Source organism: Aethalodelphis obliquidens, unplaced genomic scaffold (genome assembly GCF_003676395.1).
Source record: "Aethalodelphis obliquidens isolate GAN/ISIS:26980383/991018 unplaced genomic scaffold, ASM367639v1 scaffold22, whole genome shotgun sequence".
NCBI lineage: Eukaryota > Metazoa > Chordata > Mammalia > Artiodactyla > Delphinidae > Aethalodelphis > Aethalodelphis obliquidens.
In genome coordinates, this window is record NW_020837966.1 from 10,788,513 (window position 1) to 10,810,489 (window position 21,977).

The following is a 21,977-nucleotide window of genomic DNA, read 5'->3' on the forward strand; positions in this document are numbered from 1 at the left end:
CCATGGCTCACGGGCCCAGCCGCTCCGCGGCATGTGGGATCTTCCCGGATTGGGGCATGAACCCGTATCGCCTGCATCAGCAGGCGGATTCGCAATCACTGCGCCACCAGAGAAGCCGTGGAAGATTTTTATTCAGTGCTTGTGATTGATCTGTTTATATTTTCTATTTCTTCCTGGTTCAGTCTTGTAAGGTTGCGCTTTTCAAAGAATTTGTCCATTTCTTCCAGGTTGTCCTTTTTATTGGCATTTTATTGGCATAGAGTTGCTTGTAGTAATCTCTCGTGATCCTTTGTATTTCTGCAGTGTCAGTTGTTACTTCTCCTTTTTCATTTCTACTTCTATTGATTTGAGTCTTCTCCCTTTTTTTCTTGATGAGTCTGGTTTATCAATTTTGTTTATCTTCTCAAAGAACCAGCATGTAGTTTTATTGATCTTTGCTATTGTTTCCTTCATTTCTTATTCATTTATTTCTGATCTGATCTTTATGATTTCTTTCCTTCTGCTAAATTTGGCTTTTTTTGGTTCTTCTTTCTCTAATTGCTTTACGTGTAATGTTAGCTTGTTTATTTGAGATGTTTCTTGTTTCCTGACGTAGGACTGTATTGCTATAAACCTCCCTCTTAGAACTGCTTTTGCTGCATGCCATAGGTTTTGGGTTGTCATGTTTTCACTCTCATGTGTTTCTAGGTATTTTTTGATTTCCTCTTTGATTTCTTCAGTGATCTCTTGGTTATTTAGGAGTGTATTGTTTAGCCTCCATGTGTTTGTATTTTTCACAGATTTTTTTCCTGTAATTGATATCTAGTGTCATAGCGTTGTGGTTGGAAAAGATACTTGATACAATTTCAATTTTCTTAAATTTACTGAGGCTTGATTTGTGACCCAAAATATGATCTATCCTGGAGAATGTTCCATGAGCACTTGAGAAGAAAGTGTATTCTGCTGTTTTTGGATGGACTGTCCTATAAATATCAATTAGGTCCATTTTGTTTAATGTATCATTGAAAGCTTGTGTTTCCTTATTTATTTTCATTTTGGATGATCTGTCCATTGGTGAAAGTGGGGTGCTAAAGTCCCCTACTATGATTGTGTTACTGTTGATTTCCCCTTTTATGGCTGTTAACATTTGCCTTATGTATTGAGGTGCTCCTGTGTTGGGTGCATAAATGTTTTTAATTGTTATATCTTCTTCTTGGATTGATCCCTTGATCGTCATGTATTGTCCTTCTTTGTCTCTTGTAATAGTCTTTATTTTAAAGTCTATTTTGTCTGATATGAGAATTGCTACTCCAGCTTTCTTTTGATTTCCATTTGCATGGAATATCTTTTTCCATCCCCTCACTTTCAGTCTATACGTGTCCCTAGGTCTGAAGTGGGTCTCCTGTAGACAGCATATATACGGGTCTTGTTTTTTATCCATTCAGCCAATCTATGTCTTTTGGTGGGAGCATTTAATCCATTCACATTTAAGGTAGTTACCAATATGTATGTTCCTATTACCATTTTCTTAAATGTTTTGGGTTTGTTATTGTAGGTCTTTTCCTTCTCTTGTGTTTCCTGCCTAGAGAAGTTCCTTTAGCATTTGTTGTAGAGTTGGTTTGGCGGTGCTGAATTCTCTTAGCTTTTGCTTGCCTGTAAAGGTTTTAATTTCTCCATCGAATCTGAATGAGATCCTCGCTGGGTAGAGTAATCTTCGCTGTAGGTTTTTCCCTTTCATCACTTTAAATATGTCCTGCCATTCCCTTCTGGCGTGCAGAGTTTCTGCTGCAAGATCATCTGTTAACTTTATGGGGATTCCCTTGTATGTTAGTTGTTGCTTTTCCCTTGCTACAATTTAATTGTAGTTAATTTTTGATAGTTTGATTAATATGTGTCTTGGCATGTTTCTCCTTGGATTTATCCTGTATGGGACTCTCTGCCCTTCCTGGACTTGTTTCACTATTTCCTTTCCCATATTAAGGAAGTTTTTAACTATAATCTCTTCAAATATTTTCTCAGTCCCTTTCTTTTTCTCTTCTTCTTCTGGGACCCCTATAATTTGAATGTTGGTGCATTTAATGTTGTCTCAGAGGTCTCTGAGACTGTCCTCAATTCTTTTCATTCTTTTTAAAAATTCTGCTCTGCAGTAGCTATTTCCATTATTTTATCTTCCAGGTCACTTATCCATTCCTCTGCCTCAGTTATTCTGCTGTTGATTCCTTCTAGAGAATTTTTAATTTCATTTATTGTGTTGTTCATCATTGTTTGTTTGCTCTTCAGTTTTTCTAGGTCCTTGTTAAATGTTTCTTGTATTTTCTCCATTCTATTTCCAAGATTTTGGATCACCTTTACTATCATTACTCTGAATTCTTTTTCAGGTAGACAGCCTATTTCCTCTTCATTTATTTGGTCTGGTGGGTTTTTACCTTGCTCCTTCATCTGCTGTGTATTTCTCTGTCTTCTCATTTTGCTTAACTTACTGTGTTTGGGGTTTCCTTTTCACAGGCTGCAGGTTTGTAGTTGTCATTGTTTTTGGTGTCTGCTCCCAGTGGGTAAGGTTGATTCAGTGGGTTATGTAGGCTACCTGGTGGAGGGGACTAGTGTCTGTGTTCTGGTGGATGAGGCTGGATCTTGTCTTTGTGGTGGGCAGGACTGCATCCGGTGTTGTGTTTTGGGGTGTCTGTGACCTTAGTATGATTTTAGGCAGCCTCTCTGCTAATGGGTGGGGTTATGTTCCTGTCTTGCTAGTTGTTTGGCATAGTGTGTCCAGCACTGTAGCTTGCTGGTCATTGAGTGGAGCTTGGTGTTAGCATTGAGATGGAGATCTCTGGGAGAGGTCTCGCCGTTTGATATTACGTGGGGCCGGGAGGTCTCTGGTGAACCAGTGTCCTGGACTCTGCTCTCCCACCTCAGAGGCTCAGATCTGACACCGGCCAGAGCACCAAGACCCTGTCAGCCACATGGCTCAGAGAAAAAGGGAGGAAAAAAAGAAAGAAAGAAAGAAAGAAAATAAATAAATATAATAAAATTATTAAAATAGAAAAAAATTATTAAAAATAAATAAAAAAGTAATTTAAAAAAGAGAGAGAAAGAAAGAAGAGAGCAACCAAACCAAAAGACACATCCACCAATTATAAGCAGAGCTAAAAACTATACTAAAAAACAAACAAACAAAAAAACCGTACAGCCAGAACCCCAGGACAAATGGCAAACGCAAAGCTATACAGACAAAGTCACACAAAGCATACACATACACACTCACAAAAAGAGAAAAAGGAAAAAATATATATATTTAAAAAAAAAGAGAGCAACCAAATCAATAAACAAATCTAACAATGATAATAAGCTCTAAATACTAAACTAAACTAAACATAAAACCAGAAACAAATTAGATGCAGAAAGCAAACCCCAAGGCTACAGTTGCTCCCAAAGTCCACCGTCTCAATTTTGGGATGATTCGTTGTCTATTCAGGTGTTCCACAGACGCAGGGTGCAGCAAGTTGACCGTGGAGCTTTAATCCGCTGCTCCTGAGGCTGATGGGAGAGATTTCCCTTTCTCTTCTTTGTTTGCACAGCTCCTGGGGGTCAGCTTTGGATTTGGCCCCGCCTCTGTGTGTAGGTCGCCTGAGGGCATCTTTTGGGAAGTCTGAGGTCTTATGCCAGCGTTCAGTAGGTGTTCCTTAGGAGCTGTTCCACATGTAGATGTAGTTTTGATGTATTTGTGGGGAGGAAGGTGATCTCCGTGTCTCACTCCTCCACCATCTTGAAGGCCTGCCCAACTATTTTTCTTTTTGTTCTTTTTTTTTCCCCTGAGGACCTAGGCGCTGACCACATCATGTGCTCAGGCCGTCACGTGCCTGGGCACCCCAGCCCTGCTTACTCTTAAGAAGACTCTAGCTTCACTTAATCTTCTAGGAGTGTGTTATTTAACCTCTCCACATCTCAGTTTGCTCATCTCTAAAATGGGAATAATAGTAGTAGCTACCTCAGAAGGGGTTTTGAGGATTAAATGAGTGAATATACATAAAGTACTGAGAGTTGTACCTGGCGTGTAATACACAATTAATAAGCTTTAGCTATTTTTATTAACTCTATGGTTTTATGTATTTGCACATATTACTCTCTTTATCTAGGGTGCCTCTCCACTTTCTAATCCCACCTCCTTTTCACTGATTCTATTTCATCTTTCAAGACGAAGTCCAAGCTTGCCATTCTTGGGAAGACTTCCATGGTTTTCTGACAAGGCCCTCCTACATACAACTCTATACCAATCGGTGTTGCTGCATACTGAATTTGTAATTTACACTTATGCACCTATTTACATATGCTCCGTAAGGGTAAGAGCTGTTTCCTCTTGTTTACATAGTCCCTGGCTTTTACCACTGTACCTGGCACATGGTAGTCTCCCACTAAGCACTTGTCTAATGAATGAACAAATGAATGAGTGAATGAATAAATGAACACCTTTCCTTCCAGGGAGAAAAATGCCTGTATGCCTTGAACACAGGTTTTTGAGTCTTCAAATACTTATTGCTAGCCTGGTGCTTGGAGTGTGCTCAAAAATGCTTTCTGAACTGACTGGAAATGCATTTAATTCTAATCAGATGATAATTTTCTTTGGAGAATCCTTTAGACTTTAAAACCATGATCCATACTATATATTTATTAAAGTGTTAAGTTTGAGCTTTCCTCAAAATATACTCAGAAGTTTGGGGACCAAACAAGAAGGAAACTGCCTAAGCCAGAAAACATTTAAGGGCTTTCCTCTCATGAAACTTCTAGCAATGGCCCCTGTTTAGCCACCTGTGCGTGCATCCTGCCTCATCACGTGATACATACAAGAACAACACGGACACAACTCCTCTCTGCCTTGGCCGAGAAACATTCATCAAAGAACACAAACTTCTCAATAGGGCAGAAAACAGGGAAAGAAACGAAAAACAAAGAGGAAGATTAGTTTGCTTCAGTCACTGTTGTTTTTAAAAAAGCGCATGAGGCCGAATCACTGGAATCCTGAAACCAAAGATGAAATGAAGCTCCACAGCAAACCAGGGTTCTGTTCCTCCAAAACTTATGCCTTTCCAGAAATTCTGCTCTCTAGAGGTCAACGTCTAGTGGGCATGAGATGTAGTTAGACAGCACAAATTAACTCCTTAAGTATTACTGCAACTCCACATCAGTCTTTGGGAGTACATACATTAAGGAGCTATTAAAAAACAAAAACAGAAACAAAAACTAAATATAACTCAACAGTCCTGATGGTTTATAATGCATATACAATTGGTTCACCTGCGTCCTTTTGATTCTCTATTTGAAAGAGAAAGCACGACAAGGAGAGAAGAGAGAGAGAAACAAGAACACATATGCAAGGATTAATGAGCAAGTGAACCAAAATGCCCCCCACTTATGTGTGATACATGATGTTGGAAGGAAAAAGTTGCCCTTGAGTTCCCACCGCCCAGAAGTGTGGGGTCAATGCTGCACAAATAGAAAATTAGTCAAATTAAGTTTAATGTGAAGTCAAGCTGTGACACATACATGAACTCTCCAAGTGACAACTAAGTCATACGTTCTAGCCAGAGCTTAGAGGACGAGGACAACTCCAAATCTCCAGAAAGAACAAGAAAAGGCTTCCCAGTTTCCGAGAACAGACAGGAGGCATATAAGATCCAACTTTCACAGAGAACGGACCACCCTGTGTGATCTACCCACAACAGTTTGACATCTTAAACATGGAAAAGAAAGCACGGTTTGGCCCCAACTGTCCTTTATCTGACACCTAACACATTGCTCCCCACCTAGCTGCTACCTTTTGATTGTGTACCAGTGACAAGCACCTTACAAATTGGGGTTACACACAAGCAAAGTAAAAATGCATTCAGGTCACAGACAGAGAATAACTGAAAAACTTACAGACAAATCTGAGTTTATCACAAACAAATGGCTTAATTGTCTAACCTGTGTTAGGCTGATAAAAGTGACTGGACTTCTCACACTGGGTTTCACAGACAGAATCAACAGACAAGCCAATGCTAAAAAACTTGAAGCAAGGAGAGTGAGTTGGTTTGGATCTGAATTTTCTTGAAATAATGAAAACAGAAAGAGTGAAGACAGCATGGCGAGGAGGTGGTAGGTACTCACGAATGGTTAAATCCATCACTTGGGAGGCCAAGCAGAAGACAGGATGCTCATACATTTCTCTCTTTTTCCCTATAAAAGAGGATTTGGGCATGCAAGAGGCTTAGGTCAGAGGTCAAGAGGTTATAGGTCACAGGTTAGAGGAAAACGTTACATTAGCTCAAAGGAAAATAGCCACAGAATATTTTGGGATAAACACAGGATAAAAGAAAAAGGAGTTTCAAAATTGGAGATCTACTGGATTAACCATTCAGCATGCCGTGAGTCACGAGAGAGATTGTGACCATGATTTTACACGTCTCTTTAGAATTATTTGCAAGAATACAATGACCGAAAACATCATGAATAAAGGGAAACAGAATTTCATTGATTGAAGGCTCCAAGATACTAAGGATTTCAGACTTTAGTATCTAAGGCTCTTGAGGTATTTCTTCATAAACATAGTCTCCAGCAATATTACTACAACTTCTTTCCAACATTCTCAGGGAACTAAGCTGTTAATGGTCACAGAGAATCTCAAATGTCAAAATGCAAGATTTCTTTGCCGGGGGTAGGATCAGAACCTTGTAAAAGAAAGTTGTCTGGTAGTAATATATTTAAAGCTGCCATGTCTCAGCCTATGGTGGACTATGTTCATGAAAGAAAACCTGATACATGCAGCCAGAGGATGTTGGGTTGTCTGAATTAACAATCCCAGCATGCTTTGAAATTGGTGTCACAGCCACTTTTGCAGGGTTAACGTCAAAAAGTGGCTGAGCCAATCACGGACAAGGAAGGAGAGAAGCGGAAGAGAGCAGGTAGTGTGGAATGAGGTACTTCTCTGAAAAGAGAGTTGGAAAAAAAAGATTGGTTTCTTCAAAGAATCCCCAGCCCTAAAAGTCACAGTGCAAAAGATAATTAACACAACCAAGAAGAATTGAGGCACAAAAGGAAATTACAGACCAGCTGATCTACTTCAGAAATGAATGCATTTTTACTTACAGATCTTAAAGTTTGTTTTTGGATATATTTATCTGAAAGAAGAGAGCAGATCTTACCAAAAGACTAGTCATAGCTAGACCAAGACCTACACATGAGGCAGCAGACGTGGCAACAGAACGTTTCTTGATCCCATCCCATCCCTGGCCTGGCCTAGAATTACTAGGTACCCGGTTGACTTTAACAAATACAACCAATCATTATGTCCTGGGAAGGTAAATGCTGGAATCATTATTTGCTAATATAGCCCTTTAACGATCTCCTTGTTCCTCTATTTTTGTCACTCATTACCAAGTCAAGAGTTGATAAACATCCTTTTAGTGCCCAATTCTTAAGTGTTTCTCCCTGGATGCATAACAACGAATTCATTACCACTGGTACACAATTTGCATTGTCAGACAGACAAAATTGAGAGAAGGAGGACATGGAATGTACAGAACACTGCGCATTTGACAATGACCTTAACCTAATTCTCTAAGGAAACAAGGACTTTGGCAGGGTAAGTGATGGGGTTTTGGTAGTTGATTAGGTCTCTCTTAGTTTTTCTTTTCCCAGTCATGTCCTGAAGGCAGACTATGGGTATTTGCTGGGTTTGTTTGGGTGTTTCACATGAGAGAACATCAGATTCCAGAATGCGGACACATTGAGTTTTGCACACAGAACTTCCACATTTATACACTTACACCACGGTCAAGTTGGGTGTGGTTTTCAAATCACCCTATAGCAGCCAACAGGGTAACAATGAAAAGTGATTAATACCTTTGCAAAGGAACAGGTCCCAAAGAACCATATCTTCTCAAGTAGAGTGGACTTTGGGCAATTGCTTGGTCATTAGTGACCACTTTCCTAAAACTTGAGAGGGCAGTGATAACCACCATCCTAGGTTTGGAGTAACAAGATTGAATAAGATCTAAAGCAAACCAGGAGCCATCAGAGACAGCCGAATACTAACCTGCCATCAAGTTTGAAAAGCTACCGAGAGACAAGATATGTTCAAGAGACCAGAAAGAGTTAGGCAAAATCTCGATGTTGCTTTATTCAATTCCTGTTTTACTTCCAATGCTATCAACAGTGGACAACAAACTGTTTAGTTTTCCTCTATTTAAAGAAGGTAGCCACCCTACAGAACTCTTTCATAGAAAAACATTAGCCACAGAGCAAAGTCAGGGCCAACACAGCCTCTTGGAAGGACCTTAGTTGTCTGATAACATCCTATATTCAAAATCCTTCCCTACAAAGACCGTTTCCTGGGACCCTGTGCCTTCAGTCATTTATGTGGCCACAGCTGAGGAAGCTATCCCATTTCAAGTGTTTTCAAGTTTCAGCTTAACATACAGAGATGGGCCACTGTTTTCTGGTGCCCGTCAGAAAAGAGACAGACTTCCCTACGGAGGCATACCAAAATTTAAATTAAAAATTGGGGGCAGAAGGGGGCCTTACCTTCGATTTTGGCATACTCTGACAGCCGAGAATAGTTGACTAAAGCAGCCTGCTCTAGACATTTACGGATGACTGTTTTTACCTCCTCTTGTGGTACTGGGGTAACAATATCTTTCATCAAGACCTATAGGTGGAAAAACTAGGTTCTTAAGATGGTTCAACGAAATGTGTTACTCATTTACGTTTAAAGAATTCAGTTTAAAATTAGTTGTGAATGCCTCTTTGCAACTTAACATAGATTGAGTGCCATTGTTAAAGAGAAAATAAAAAATTCCAGTGCACAGTTAGGATGTCAAAGGCTGTCCATGAATCATGGAAGGGCAAGGAGCGTATCTTCAATATATCCTAACTATTTGAGAGTCTGGAGATAAAATATCTAGAATTTTGGCAATTTCTTCCTATTTATTCTGGTATTTGATGAATGGTAAACAAATCCTTTAGAAATGACAATCTAGGCCATTCAACCACAATATTTAATTACCATGATGTTTATGTCTCTGTGTATATATCATTTGTCTTTTACTTTCATTCTTACCCTTTCCAAGAGCGAGAGGGTAGCTTTCAAAGCACCTTCAGGTCGACCAAATGGAAAGCAATACCTAAAAAAGACAGAAAAATGTTCAGGTTGCCTGAATCACTTACATTTTAGAATGAAATATGCTGTAACTTGATCCCTATGGCAACTCCCTCTCAGGAACAGAAAATGCTTTTTATTTTGTCACGTTGTGTTATGCTAATCTGAATTCACACCATATATGTGTGTATATAATGTATATATGTGTATGTGTGAATAATGACTAAAGAGAGACTCTGCAAATGTCTGCAGCAGAAAAGAATATTTCCAGTGATGACATAAGGCTCTGTTTAGATTTCTGTTGTGAAGGAGAACCATTTGTTAGCTCAAATGTGACCTTATAGATAATTATTGAGACCAGACCGGCATTAAACAATATTAGTTGAAACAGGCTAAAATGCGAACACACTTACCTAAATCCCCAGAGGATTAGTATAGGAAATACAGGAGTGTATTTTGAGCAAATTCATGATTCTACTAATTGTCCTTCCTTGATTGTAGTTTTTAATTGTTATTTGATCTTTTGCTATTGGCAATGTATCTAGCATAGAGTGTATGACCCGTAAAGATTTATCCAGGAGGTTTCTGATGGCACAGATGGTACCTATGTCAGGTACCACTAAGAGTTCTAGTAACTATTTCAGGCTGTCATAAGCCTTTCAAGACACTCTTCCTCATGGTACAAAAGGAACAGGATGGGCTACTGAAACCCAGACTATCCTATGTATGTATGCCATTTCTTCCACTTGCTGGCGGAGGGGCCTGGGGCAAGTTACTTAACTTCTCTCAACCTCGGTTTACTCCTTGTTTCAATGGGAATTACAATAACTACCTTACAAATTGTCCTGAGAATAAAAAAAAATGAGTTCATTCTTATCCAGCCTCTAGTTCCCTGTGTAGGGCACAGGAAGCATTTAATAAATAGGAACTATTTACTATACTATTATAAATGCTCTTACTATTGATGAGCTCCTATTCCAAGATCTCTGGGTTCAGGACCACCAGTGCAGCATTAAAAATATCTAATTGACTCTAAGGGAGAAGTGGGCTGTGTGGTGCAAGGCTCAAGCCCAGATCCGCGAGCTGCCTCGAGAGTGTGCGGAAGTGCGTGATCAGTCTGTCAAGGCTGAACCAAGATTCTTTCTTTCCCCACATAGCCCACTAGTCCTGTTTTCAGGTAACGGAGAAGGTGGGGATGCTCTTCTGGGTACCACTGCCTTCCTTCCCTATGAGAACTGATTCACAGGAGTTTTCACTGTGGGGAGGAAACCTTGAAGAAGCGTCAAATTCAACATTTTAGTAGATTTTTAAAAATAGATTGATGTTCAGGGTCAGCTTACACAAAGAGGGCTTTGTTCTTTCAGTGGAAATAAAATGAACTTAAGATTTCAAAGTCTCCTGGATATTGGGGAACACTGTCTTGGTTGGCTTTTTCATTCAGCTATTTCTTTCTTATTTTTTTTACTGAAGTATAGTTGGTTTACAATGTTGTGTTAGTTTCGGGTGTATAGCAAACTGATTCAGTTATATATATATATATTATATACATATGTTACATATATTCTTTCTCAGATTCTTTTCACTTATAGTTATTAAAAAATATTGAGTATAGTTCGCTGTGCTATCCAGTAGGTCCTCATCCAGCTCTTTCTAATATTTAGTGTGTCTCTGAGAGATTTACAGTTTTAGAAAATCAAGCCCTTAATTTGCCCCTCCCCAGTCTCAACCTCCTAAAAAGCCCTTTAACCCCAGATCCTTACCTAAAATGTGTAATCTGATTTTCCAGCAGAACTCGGAGTCTCTCTTTGATTTCTTCAAAACGTTCCTTTTCTTCAACAGTCACAGTTCCAATTCCATCAGGCCTGAAAGAAGACATGTCATGAGGTGACGGGAACCTCATACACTGACACCATCAAATCAGATCTCTAGCAGGAGGAAACTGTCCATTTTAGAAGAACAACTACAGTGATCGATGTGACTTTAGGAGAAGTCCTGCTTTTCAGTGCCAGCGACTAGAGGGGATGGGGTATTTTGAGGTTATCATTTGGAGACATTTGCAGAACTGTCGCTCATTTATTGTGAAATGGTAAAATGTACAGAGGGGCGGCTTGCAGGTTAAAGCCAACCTCTAGACCTGCTCTGTTTGGCTCACAGCCTTTTGAAATTTTGAACTGCTTGCCAACATTTTTTTACATTAGGTAAGTTTTATGATACAATTCTCTTGCAAATTTGGAACAGCTGGCATTAATTGGAGAGGGGCAACAAACAGCTTCTTCCTTAGCTGGGGCAGGCACTCTCCGGGTCCATATCTCTAATTTACATTACCTGTCTCTCTTGTGGGCACTTATGTTTGGGACTCCTGAACTATGCACACAAACTCCTATGAAAACCAGGAGTCCTGTAAATGTCTATATTTCCCAGAGGTAAATGCTGTTAAATGACTCACTTTCCAGCTTATAACTACAGATGTTCGGATTAATTTCACCACTCGTGTATTAACTAAAGAACAAATTACAAGACATTGTACAAATTACAAGACCTTGATGAAAGAAATTGAAGAAAATTCAAATAAATGGAAAGATATCTTGTGTACATGGATTGGAAGAATTAATATAGTTAACATGTCTGTACTACCCAAAGCCATCTATAAATTCTACGCAATCCCTATCAAAATTCCAGTGGGATTTTTTTCACAGAAATAGAAAAAAAAAAATCCTAAAATTTGTAAGGAACCACAAAAGCCCCAAATAACCAAAGGAATCCTGAGAAAGAACAAAGTTGGAGGCATCGCAATTCCTGAATTTGAACTATATTACAAAGCTGTAGTTATCAAAACAGTACGGTACTGGCATAAAAACAAACATATAGACCAATGGAACAGAGTTGAGAGCCCAGAAATAAACCCTTGCATGTATGGTCAACTAATATTTGACAAGGGAGCCAAGAATACTCAATGGGGAAAGGATAGTTTCTTCAATAAGTGGCAATGGGAAAACTGGATATCCACATGCAAAAGAATGAAATTGGATCCTTATCTTAGAACATTCACAAAAAAGAACTCAAAATGGATTAAAGACTTAAATGTAAGACCTGAAGCTGTAAAAATCCTAGAATGAAATATGGAGGGAAAGTTCTTTGACATCGGTCTTGGCAATAATTTTTTTGAATATGACACCAAAGCACAAACAACAGAAGCAAAATAGACAAGACAAAAAAAGTGACACTTTAGCAAATTAAAGAGCTTCCGCATAGCAAAATGTAAAGACAACCTACAGCTGCCTAACATCTAAAGCTGGATTTCTCACTTAATAGTCTGTGACTTCTTTGAGACTCAGTTTCCTTATCTGTCAAATAGGGATAAAAACACTCCTTCCTGAGGGCTTCTATAAGGGTTAATTAGCACATGGAACATGATAACACATACAAATCGCCTGGCACATAAGTGCTCAATAAATGTTTGCTATTGTTATTGCTAAAAAAAAAAGAGACAACCTATGGAATGAGATAAAATATTTGCAAGCCATCTATTTGATAAGGGGTTAACATTCAAAATATAGAAGGAACTCATAAAAAATAGAACCCCCCCCAAATAATTTGATTAAAAATAGGCAGAGGACATAGACTTTTTCCCAAAGAAGACATACAAATGGCCATGAGGTACATGAAAAGATGCTCAACATCATTAATCATCAAGGAAATACAAATCAAAACCGCAGTGAGATATCACCCCACACCTGTCAGAATGGCTGTTCTCAAAACAAAAAGACAACAAATACGTGCTGGAGAGGCTTTGGAGAAAAGTGAACCCTCCTGCACTGTTAGTGGGAAGGTAAACTGGTGCAGCCACTATGGAGACCAGTACGGAGGTCTCTCAAAAATTAAAAATAAAACTGCCAAAGGATCTAGCAATCCCACTTCTGGGTATGTATCTGTATCTGAAAACAAGGAAATCAGTATCTTTTTTTTCCCTCATTTAGTTATTTATTTATTTTTTATACAGCAGGTTCTTACTACCTATTTTATACATATTAGTGTATCTATGCCAATCCCAATCTCCCACTTCATCCCACCACCATCACCCGCCTCACCCTCCGCTTTCCCCCTTTGGTGTCTATACGTTTGTTCTCTACGTCTGGAAAATCACTGTCTTGAAGATATATCTGCACCCCCATGTTAACTGCAGCATACTTGAAAGCTGTCGAGAGAGTAGATCTTAAATGTTATACACGCACACGTACATACACACACACACACAAACACAGAGTAATTATACCAAACTAACCTTATGAAGTAATCATTTTACAATGTATCCGTGTATCAAATCATCCCATTGCACATCTTAAACTTACATATGGTATGTGTTAATATCTCAATAAGGGTGGAAAAAAGAACTAACCACATAGGCTATTTTTCAATCTTAGAGAACTACTGCTCATTTAATAGAAAGAATGACCCTGGCATAAATAAGTGAATTTCAGTTTAATCACAGTATTCTCATGTTTCTGAATCACCAATAGGTTCACACACATTTTCCTTATTTCCTTTGGCCCATTCAAGTTGAAAATACAAAGGAAGGCTGCATATTTATAGCCCAAATTTATCTGTGCCAAATTAGACGAAGGATAATCTGACCCATTCAAAGTCTTCAGCTCCCAGATCTTGTACTGACTTGTTTTGACTACTGGCTGAGCCAGTTTGCAGATTGGTGCGTCACCATGAAACTTCTATTGGAACATTCTTCAGTTTGCAAATGCAAGTCATCTTGAGACCAAACAAATGGTCTTATTTATAGGCCTTCTCAAGGATCCAGCAGAAGTTGGGAAAATCCTGTATACTAGACCAGTCTGACTGCACAAAAGACTTGGCAAAAGACAGCAGTGTACCTCCTGTTAGGGGTTTATTGGTCAGCTTCCCTTCTTTTTAAGTACTAAAAATGCCCTACTTGAAAAAAGAAAAAACTTCCCCTCACCCACTTTGTAGAAAATACCCCTAAATAGTAAAATGCTATACAGTCCATTTCTTCACACCCTCCTGAACTTAGAGGCAAAATCGTAAATATCAGGTAGGCTGTTGGAATCCATACATGTGTCCTTAGTTTCAAATTTTCAGGAAAAATCTCAAATGTTAATTTACGAAATTTATTTAAAAATTATTTAAACATAAAATGCCCACAAATCTGTAGTTAAATCTCAGGATGAATTCACTGGCCCCACGAAATACCTGCGACACTTTCTGTAGTAACGTCTCATGTGTCTGTTATAATCTACAACTTTCTTTAGCTGTGGCTTTTGAATTTTGTTTATACAAAATTCAGCTTGCTAATGCACTGAACACATGTTTATATAATTGGCGTGTGTACATGCACACAATCGATTTGGGAAAAGTCGAGCCACTTTAAGCATTTTGTTTCTTAGCAGGGAATTAAGCCAGAGAAAAATGTTATTAAATATAAGGTACAATTCAGAGAGGAGTTTATAGATCACAGGAAAAAGCCTGAAAACCATTTAACACAGGCAGCCCAGAGATGTTTGTGGCCATTATTAGGAAATAAACCTCTCTGTGAAGAAAATCATTCCTTCCTTACCCAACAAGTCTTCTAAGGCAATTAGGCAATTAGAAGGCAGCTTTTAGATTCGTGTTTGAGATGAGAAAAACTGAACATTTAGTCTGTGCCTGGCTTTCCTGTAATTCTCACTACAAAGGGTATTATAAACATAACATCTGATTATGTTTTTTCCCCTTTTGTTCTGATGATTCACATTTATAACTATTAAAGGTATCAGATGGCAGCTTCCGTGTCTCCTTGAACTACTCTGTGAACACCATTAATCTCCCTATTCAAAAAAGGTAAACAACTAAAAATTATTGTCATTTCTTAAATTTGCTTCTTAATCACCTACGTCAGTGTGAATAGTTTCTTTTTTTTTTTTTTTTTTTTCCGGTACGCGGGCCTCTCACTGCTGTGGCCTCTCCTGTTGCGGAGCACAGGCTCCGGACGTGCAGGCTCAGTGGCCATGGCTCACGGGTCCAGCCGCTCCGCGGCATGTGGGATCTTCCCGGACCGGGGCATGAACCCGTGTCCCCTGCATCGGCAGGCGGACTCTCAACCACTGCGTCACCAGGGAAGCCCAAATAGTTTCATTTTAAATAAATGAAACAAACCAATCTGAGTCTGTAAGACACATAGTACGGAGTTTACCAAAAAAAAAACCAGGTGATAAAACACATCACAATTTCGACATCCAATGCACATTTATTTGTAATTGCTGGAATTGCTCTGAAATTATACTGGTAACAGGGGGTGTTATTTTACAAACTGAGGGAGAGATGTGCAGGAAAAATATAATTTGTCCAAGATCACAGGTTGTCACTCCATCAGTTAAAAAGCAAAACTATCCTTTGTGGGGTGTTTGATTTCTCATAGTTATTATTGAAAATTCTGTCAAACTTCGATTTCTCTTCCATTGACCCCTGTAATCTGTCAGTGTTAATTGTACAGGTTTTGGTAGATTTCTATGGATCTACTAACTGAAAAATCCTGGTTCAATATACAGGGAGCACTGTTCTCACAGAAGCAATGACATACTTTCCCTAGAGTAGTGGCCACCTGAGCCTGCCTCAGACTCACCTGGAAAGCTTGTGACAACTCAGACTGCTGGGGCACCTCACAGTTTCTGATTCAACAGATCTGGGGTGGGACCTGAGAACTGGCATTTGTAACAAGTTCTCTGGTACTGCTGGTTCAGGGAACCTTACTTTGAGAACCTCTGTCTTAGAGCGAAAAAATATTTGGTGGGTGGCTGAATGCATGAAACGGTATTTTGGGAATTGGGAATCCAGGGTTCCCAATTTCCCTTGGATTGAGTGAATTTGGAACCAGAGATCTTCTTTAAGAAGTGTATGGTCCACTTATGAAGCTAGCAACCCCTTCCCAAAATGGCATTTGCACTGTTTTCTAGGTGCCGTTCCAAGCAGTGCTGGCTGCAAAATAAGTAGAAGAATTGTACTGGTGTCTCTCAGAAGCCATGCTTTTGTTTCTCTGTTTTGGAAACATTTGGGGGTGATTCTATAATTGTCATAAAACTGGCTCTGCATCTTGTTCTTTTCTCAATACTTCTAACACTTAAGGAATCACAAAGAATGAGAGAAGAGGAGGGCTGAAGCTGGATTTTTAAACTCCTACCTAGCAAATCCCAGGCTGTCTAGGAGCCTGAATCCTCTGCCCTCTTGTATCCTGACTGATACATTTTCAGGTGGTGGCTTTGCACTTCTTAGGGTCCATTGCCACTTCCTAAGGGCACTCGAATTTCCTTTGGAGGAATGACCTTGGCTGCATTGTGTGTAAACTGAGGAGTCTACTCTTCCTGCAGGCCAGCTCCTGCCTTGGGGGGGTCGCTATACATCTTAGCCGGACTAAGAACTGCACTCAGCCAACTGGACACTCGTTCCCGGAACCTTTATATCGCATAAATGATGTAAGGATAAAAGAAACTGGTGGGCTTTGCTGTCTCAGCAGCTGTGCCCTGCCCAGCTTGTTCTCCCAGGTCGGTAGTTCTTAATCTCTGACTGTATCTTAGAACCAGTAGAGCTTTGAGACGTCCCACCCTCAAGCTCTGATTCAATGGGTCTGGAGCAGGGCCTACACATGTCAAGTTAAAGCTCCCTAGGTCATTCCAATGTGCAGGTAAGGACTGGACCACTGCTTTGATCCTGTTTCCTACTTTTCTGTTGCTGCCTTGATTCCAGTTTCCCCCTCCCTTTTTTTTTTTGAGGCTCCTGGCATCATCCCCATAAACTCTCTTTTATTTAGATCATCCAGCATTAGTTTTTGTTACTTATGTGGAACTGATGTAAGTTCATAAAGCACACATCCTCTGGCTCCCAATGTTAGTAGAAGCATTGATACCTTTGAACTTAGCTTTAGCAACACACACACACACACACACACACACACACACACAAGGAAATATGGCCCCTGGTCACTGGTTCCACCAAACTGCACACTGGCTAACCACTCACCTTTTGTATATCATGACCCTGCAGACTTGAGACAATATGCAGGTCAAGTGCAGTCATTTTTGGAGCCCTGTCAAAGACTGGAAGCTCTCCCACCTGCAGGCCATCATCGGAGCCCAAAGTGGGCCTCTCGGGCCACGACAGACTATATTGCATCTGACACAGCAGGCATCTCTGGAATCCACCTTTCAAGTTTTCGGCAAACCATTTTCTCACTGTCCTTCACAAAGTTGACATTTTCGGCAGCACGATAGGAAAGATGTCACGTCGGCTGCTCTTCAAGTTCTTGTCACGGTGGTTAGCACCAGTTCTGTCATCTTCACTCTCCTCACAGCCTCCCATCTTGAGCCATGTCACAAATAATAATACATCTAGAGCTGTGTTTTTCTGGGTTCTTTGGGTTTTTTTTTTTTTGTCAGATTAAAATGACCCTAACCCGGCTGCCCACACTTTAGGACTAGTTATGCAAATTCTTCTCCCTTTCCCCAAATGTTTCTGAGCTAGAGCCTGTTAATTAATGTCTATTGTAGGATTAATCCAATATGATTAAGCACAAGGCTTTTAATGTGAAATCCTTTATTTTGATGCTTGAAATTAAGTGTGAACATTTGAGCCAAAGAATTCAAGCTACCTTGTGTCTTGTGAAAGTGAAATGACCTCTTTGGGGGCGTTAAATTGTTGCTACTCACCCAGGTAAGCATGCAGAGTCCTAGCGTCTAATTATCCTGCTACCAGGGTTCTCCACACTATGTTGAAAGCCGGCCCACAAAACCTCCGTTCGGAAGGTAAGATATCTTTTCAAGAAGGTCAGGTTACTAAATTAATTCAGAGCATACAATGATTGATGTGTTCTGCTATTGCATCTATTTGGTGATCAAGTGTAGAATCCAGTGTAAAAGGAAATGTGTGAATTCAACAAAAGAGGAAAGAGCGTCTGGTCCACCTCTCTGCATACAGCCAGCTTTAAGCTCCAATCACTATCAACAAAGGGTAAAACTCCAGTTGAAGTGGGAATATACTTTCTCTCCAAATGCAAATGTCCACATATGCCGGTGCAGGCACCGTAAACATGATATATTTTCTCTCTCCAAATGGATGCATGCCTACAGACCGCATTACAGATCCATGAAAATGTCCGTAAACAAGCATGATAACTGAATCCTACGTGCTCCAAAAATGTTCCAGCCCAGAAACAAGAGAGCTGAAAGGGTCAGAGTGGAACAGAATATTTTAGTAGCCGTTCCTTGTAATGGTCCCTAAATAGAACATTTAGACCAAACACACTTTAACTTCTCTTTTTTAGAAAAAACTGACTTCTTCTAGCAATTCTTAATCCTTACAACTTCCAGAATGATACTTTTGAATTTGATCCTAGTGTGGAATATTTTCCTTTGTCTCTTTCAAATGGTTAATAACTACACATTCAAGACCGCACCAAAGCATCATCATCTCAAAAGGAGACAGCCCCACTCACTCCTCTGGATGGTATGTGTAAGGCCAACTGGCCCGAGGCAGGGGAACACAATCAGATTCCCAGGTTGCATCAGACCGAAACTCTCCGGACCACCCAGTTCCAGAAGCTGACCTGGAGACATTCCGGACCACCCAGTTCCAGGAACTGACCTGGGGACTTTGCACCCAGCCCAGCCTTCCCGCCTTTTCGAGGGGCGGGACTAACGGTTCCCCAGGATACCCGAAAAGACCACCAAATAAGGAATACCCTGTGCCCTCCCAGATTCACCACACCCCTTTCCCTTCTTCCCCTTATAAGATCTTGCCCAACCCTCGCCCCGGGTGCGACTTCTCTGGCCCCTTTCTCCCGGACCAGTGAACCTCACCCGGGAGCGCTCCCTAATGAAGCTCACTTGAAGCTTTCCTCTGTTTCGCGGTGCCGTTTGTTAAGATCCGACCTTACAGTATGTATAATCTCTAAGTTAATTATAAATTGTAATTAGGACTCTCACGTCCTGTAGTCACCGCTTCATTATGAAAGCCCAGCCTTACCCTTTCTTCCTCCTCTCCCTCCAGCCCATGCCCTTTTCTAATTATGCCCTGATGCCCTGGGGCTTAGACACGCTGCTAAAACAAATATATCAAGTGTTTGTATCACAAAGAGTAAGACAGGGAACAACAACAAGCAGTTTCTACATTACAAATGCACATTGAAGCTTTTGAGGTTGGCTTTACTCAGTTTGAAAAAGAGGCCAGCAGAGGGCAAAAATACACAGGTCAAGACTTTTCTGACTTGTTTACTGCTTTTCTAAATATGTAGCTATAAGCCAACAATAACAGAAGGTGTCTTCATTCTCTTACAAGGATGGGAGTGATGGAGAAGTCCCTCCCTCTGAACAATCTCACAGAATGTGGATGTTATTGGCACAAGGACATTAGTTAAAGTGGTTCAGGCTCTGCCCACGTTCTGAATGAAGCAAGAACCCAACAGATGATTAGAGAAATGGTATAAAATGTATGCATCGCAGGAAAGTACATATTTCTTTCCCCAGAGAAGGACCAATTTCCAAAATTTGTATTACATAGATTTTCCTTTTTGAGGACTAAGCGAAGAGGTGGATTTCTTTATTTCTAGACAAACATAGACAATTAGGTTTTTAATTCCACCCTGAACACCCAATGACCTTATGTACAGATTTCTGAGTGGTCAGAGCAGTGATATGTGTGGCTTTTGGGTATCACACCTACCCTACCTAAATAGAGTGTGACATCTGAAAATATGTTTTTGTACCAATGAATCTAATAAACACAGCATGAGGACACACTGGTGGAATTTTAGAAGGAAAATGCACATTATTTGGATGGTTTGTCATGGGCCAGAGAGACTGCACCAATGAGACAGATGATGCAGCACGTTTTATAAGATTTTGTGTCTGAGCTGGAAAATATGCTATTGTCATGGGACAGATTTCCTTTAGGAGGAGAGTCACATGGGTTAAAAGTCAGAATATAAGCTCTAGAGAAAAGTTTTTCTTGGGATGCAGATTTTTACTTGAAATGTGTTTGGACTTTTTCCCCCCTCCTTCTTAGAAGTCCTTCTGCTTAGGTGAAGCTGGTTCTTTAGGATTTAGAGAGCATGACGCAGACATCTGTAAGCCCAGCACTACCTGCTCAGAGCCAGGAGAGGAGCCCAACCAGCCACGTGCTCCTGTCCACAAGCGCAATAATGCCTGTGTCAGCGTGTAACATGAGACCAAGAATGTGAATGTCACTGTCATCCCCCAACCATGCCTGCCTGCTACCAGACTGCTGTATTCACAGGATGGTAAAAGAGAACTACCCTGCTATAGTCTTTTCTCTCTCTTTTGGGGAGGGAGAGGTAAAAACACCAGACATAATGTCATGATGGGTGTATGTGTGTGTAACATGGAGAGAGAGAAAGGGAGGAAGGGAAGGAGGGAAGCAGAAATTGGAGAAGAAGGAAAAATATACATACGCAAAATGACTCATTTACTTCCAGCTAGGCATTCCCCAAAAAGAAATAAAGGAAACCGTTACGTGACACGGATTGGGAGTGAGGGACCCACATTGGAGGCAAGGACATGGTCAGTAAAGCTGTGGTCCAGGGGAGAGAAGACAGAGACCTGAATTCTGTCAGTGGCATCGAAGAGAAGGAGAAGTGGATGGACTTGAGAGAGATTTAAGGGCACCGACAGGGCACGGTAACTGAATCCTTGTGACGTGCTGAGGAAGGAAACATCAAGCATGGCTCCCAAGGTTTTGTCTTGGGCAACTGGGTGGATGGAACCACTTACTGACTTAGGGAAGCTGATGGAGTAACAGAGGAGAAAAGTGAGCTCCATCTGAGCGTTCAGTTACTCAGATCTAAGCCACAGGGATCACATGGTCTTTGCACACAAGTGGCACCTTGGCTCCAAATACATCTCCCAAAAGAATCCTTGGATGCATTTTCAGAGATTTTTAGGACTCATGCCCTCTTACATCTGCTTACAGACTCATTAATCTACGCAGCTTACTTTGGACTGGGGCGTTGGCACTATGGATTTGTTAATTGCTGATACAATGTACTTTCTCTGCAGGCCATATGTGAAGAACAGCACTGGCATTCAAGAAATGTTAAATAATAATGTAAATGAGAAAAATTTCCAATCCCAATAATAAAGGGATCCAAGGAACACTGACGCAACTTGCAATCATCGGAGCTGTTTGACTGCCTTGTCATTGTGGGACAGTGACCAAAGCGATGTTAATCTAAATGTCATCTAGAAAGAATACTAAAAATATTATGGTGAAAATTAAGTACTGCAACCTTAGGAGCTGATTTAAAAATTAGAAGATATAGCGATTTACATCTGTGGATCTGATGATCGCCAAGTGCAACCAGCTGAACATACCCACATTTTCCTTTTCTTTCCCTCTCTCTTTGAGAAAATGGGTTCCGTTTTAAAGAGCTAGTGCAAACGAATGTTCCCTCCATCAGTGGTTCTTAAATGTTGCTACATATAAGATTTTAAAACCATGATGCTTAGGCCATATCCCAGACTAACTAAATCAGAACCTCTGCAGGCGGGGCTAAGGCATCAACATTTCTTAGGCTCTTTAAGTGATTCCAACGTGCAGCCAAGTTAGACTACCAAGGCCTTGCGTAAGTAGGATCTGCAGACCAAATGCCTTGGAAATACGTGGGGAGGAACTGATTACAAGGGCAGATGCTTGACTCCATCTAAGACTTGCTGAATGAAATTATTTGAGGATGGGTCCTCATACTCTCCACTTTAACAAACTCCCCCTGTGATTTATATGCACCCTACAGTGTGACACCCCCTGCACAAGCTGAAAATCAGTGTCATGCCTTTAGACACAGAATACGTCTGTGTAA

The 21,977-nt window shown here is 40.4% G+C and overlaps 1 protein-coding gene across 8 annotated transcripts in view; it reads right to left on the reverse strand.

Annotated features, from left to right (window-relative positions):
* The window catches only part of CADPS (calcium dependent secretion activator), a 478,811-nt gene that overhangs the window by 115,564 nt on the left and 341,270 nt on the right, over nucleotides 1-21,977 (reverse strand). For 6 of the 8 annotated variants that reach the window (XR_003435859.1, XM_027121292.1, XM_027121295.1 and 3 more), the window contains 3 exons: nucleotides 10,870-10,971; nucleotides 9,071-9,134; nucleotides 8,536-8,659 (listed from right to left, as the gene is read on the reverse strand). Coding sequence is in view for 7 of the 8 variants with exons in the window: in XM_027121292.1 (XP_026977093.1) it covers nucleotides 8,536-8,659; nucleotides 9,071-9,134; nucleotides 10,870-10,971 (290 nt within the window). In the remaining variant the exon portion in view is untranslated. Of the gene's footprint in view, nucleotides 1-6,120; nucleotides 6,190-8,535; nucleotides 8,660-9,070; nucleotides 9,135-10,869; nucleotides 10,972-21,977 lie in introns of all 8 variants that reach the window. The other 2 variants (XM_027121298.1, XM_027121299.1) reach the window with 1 other exon arrangement.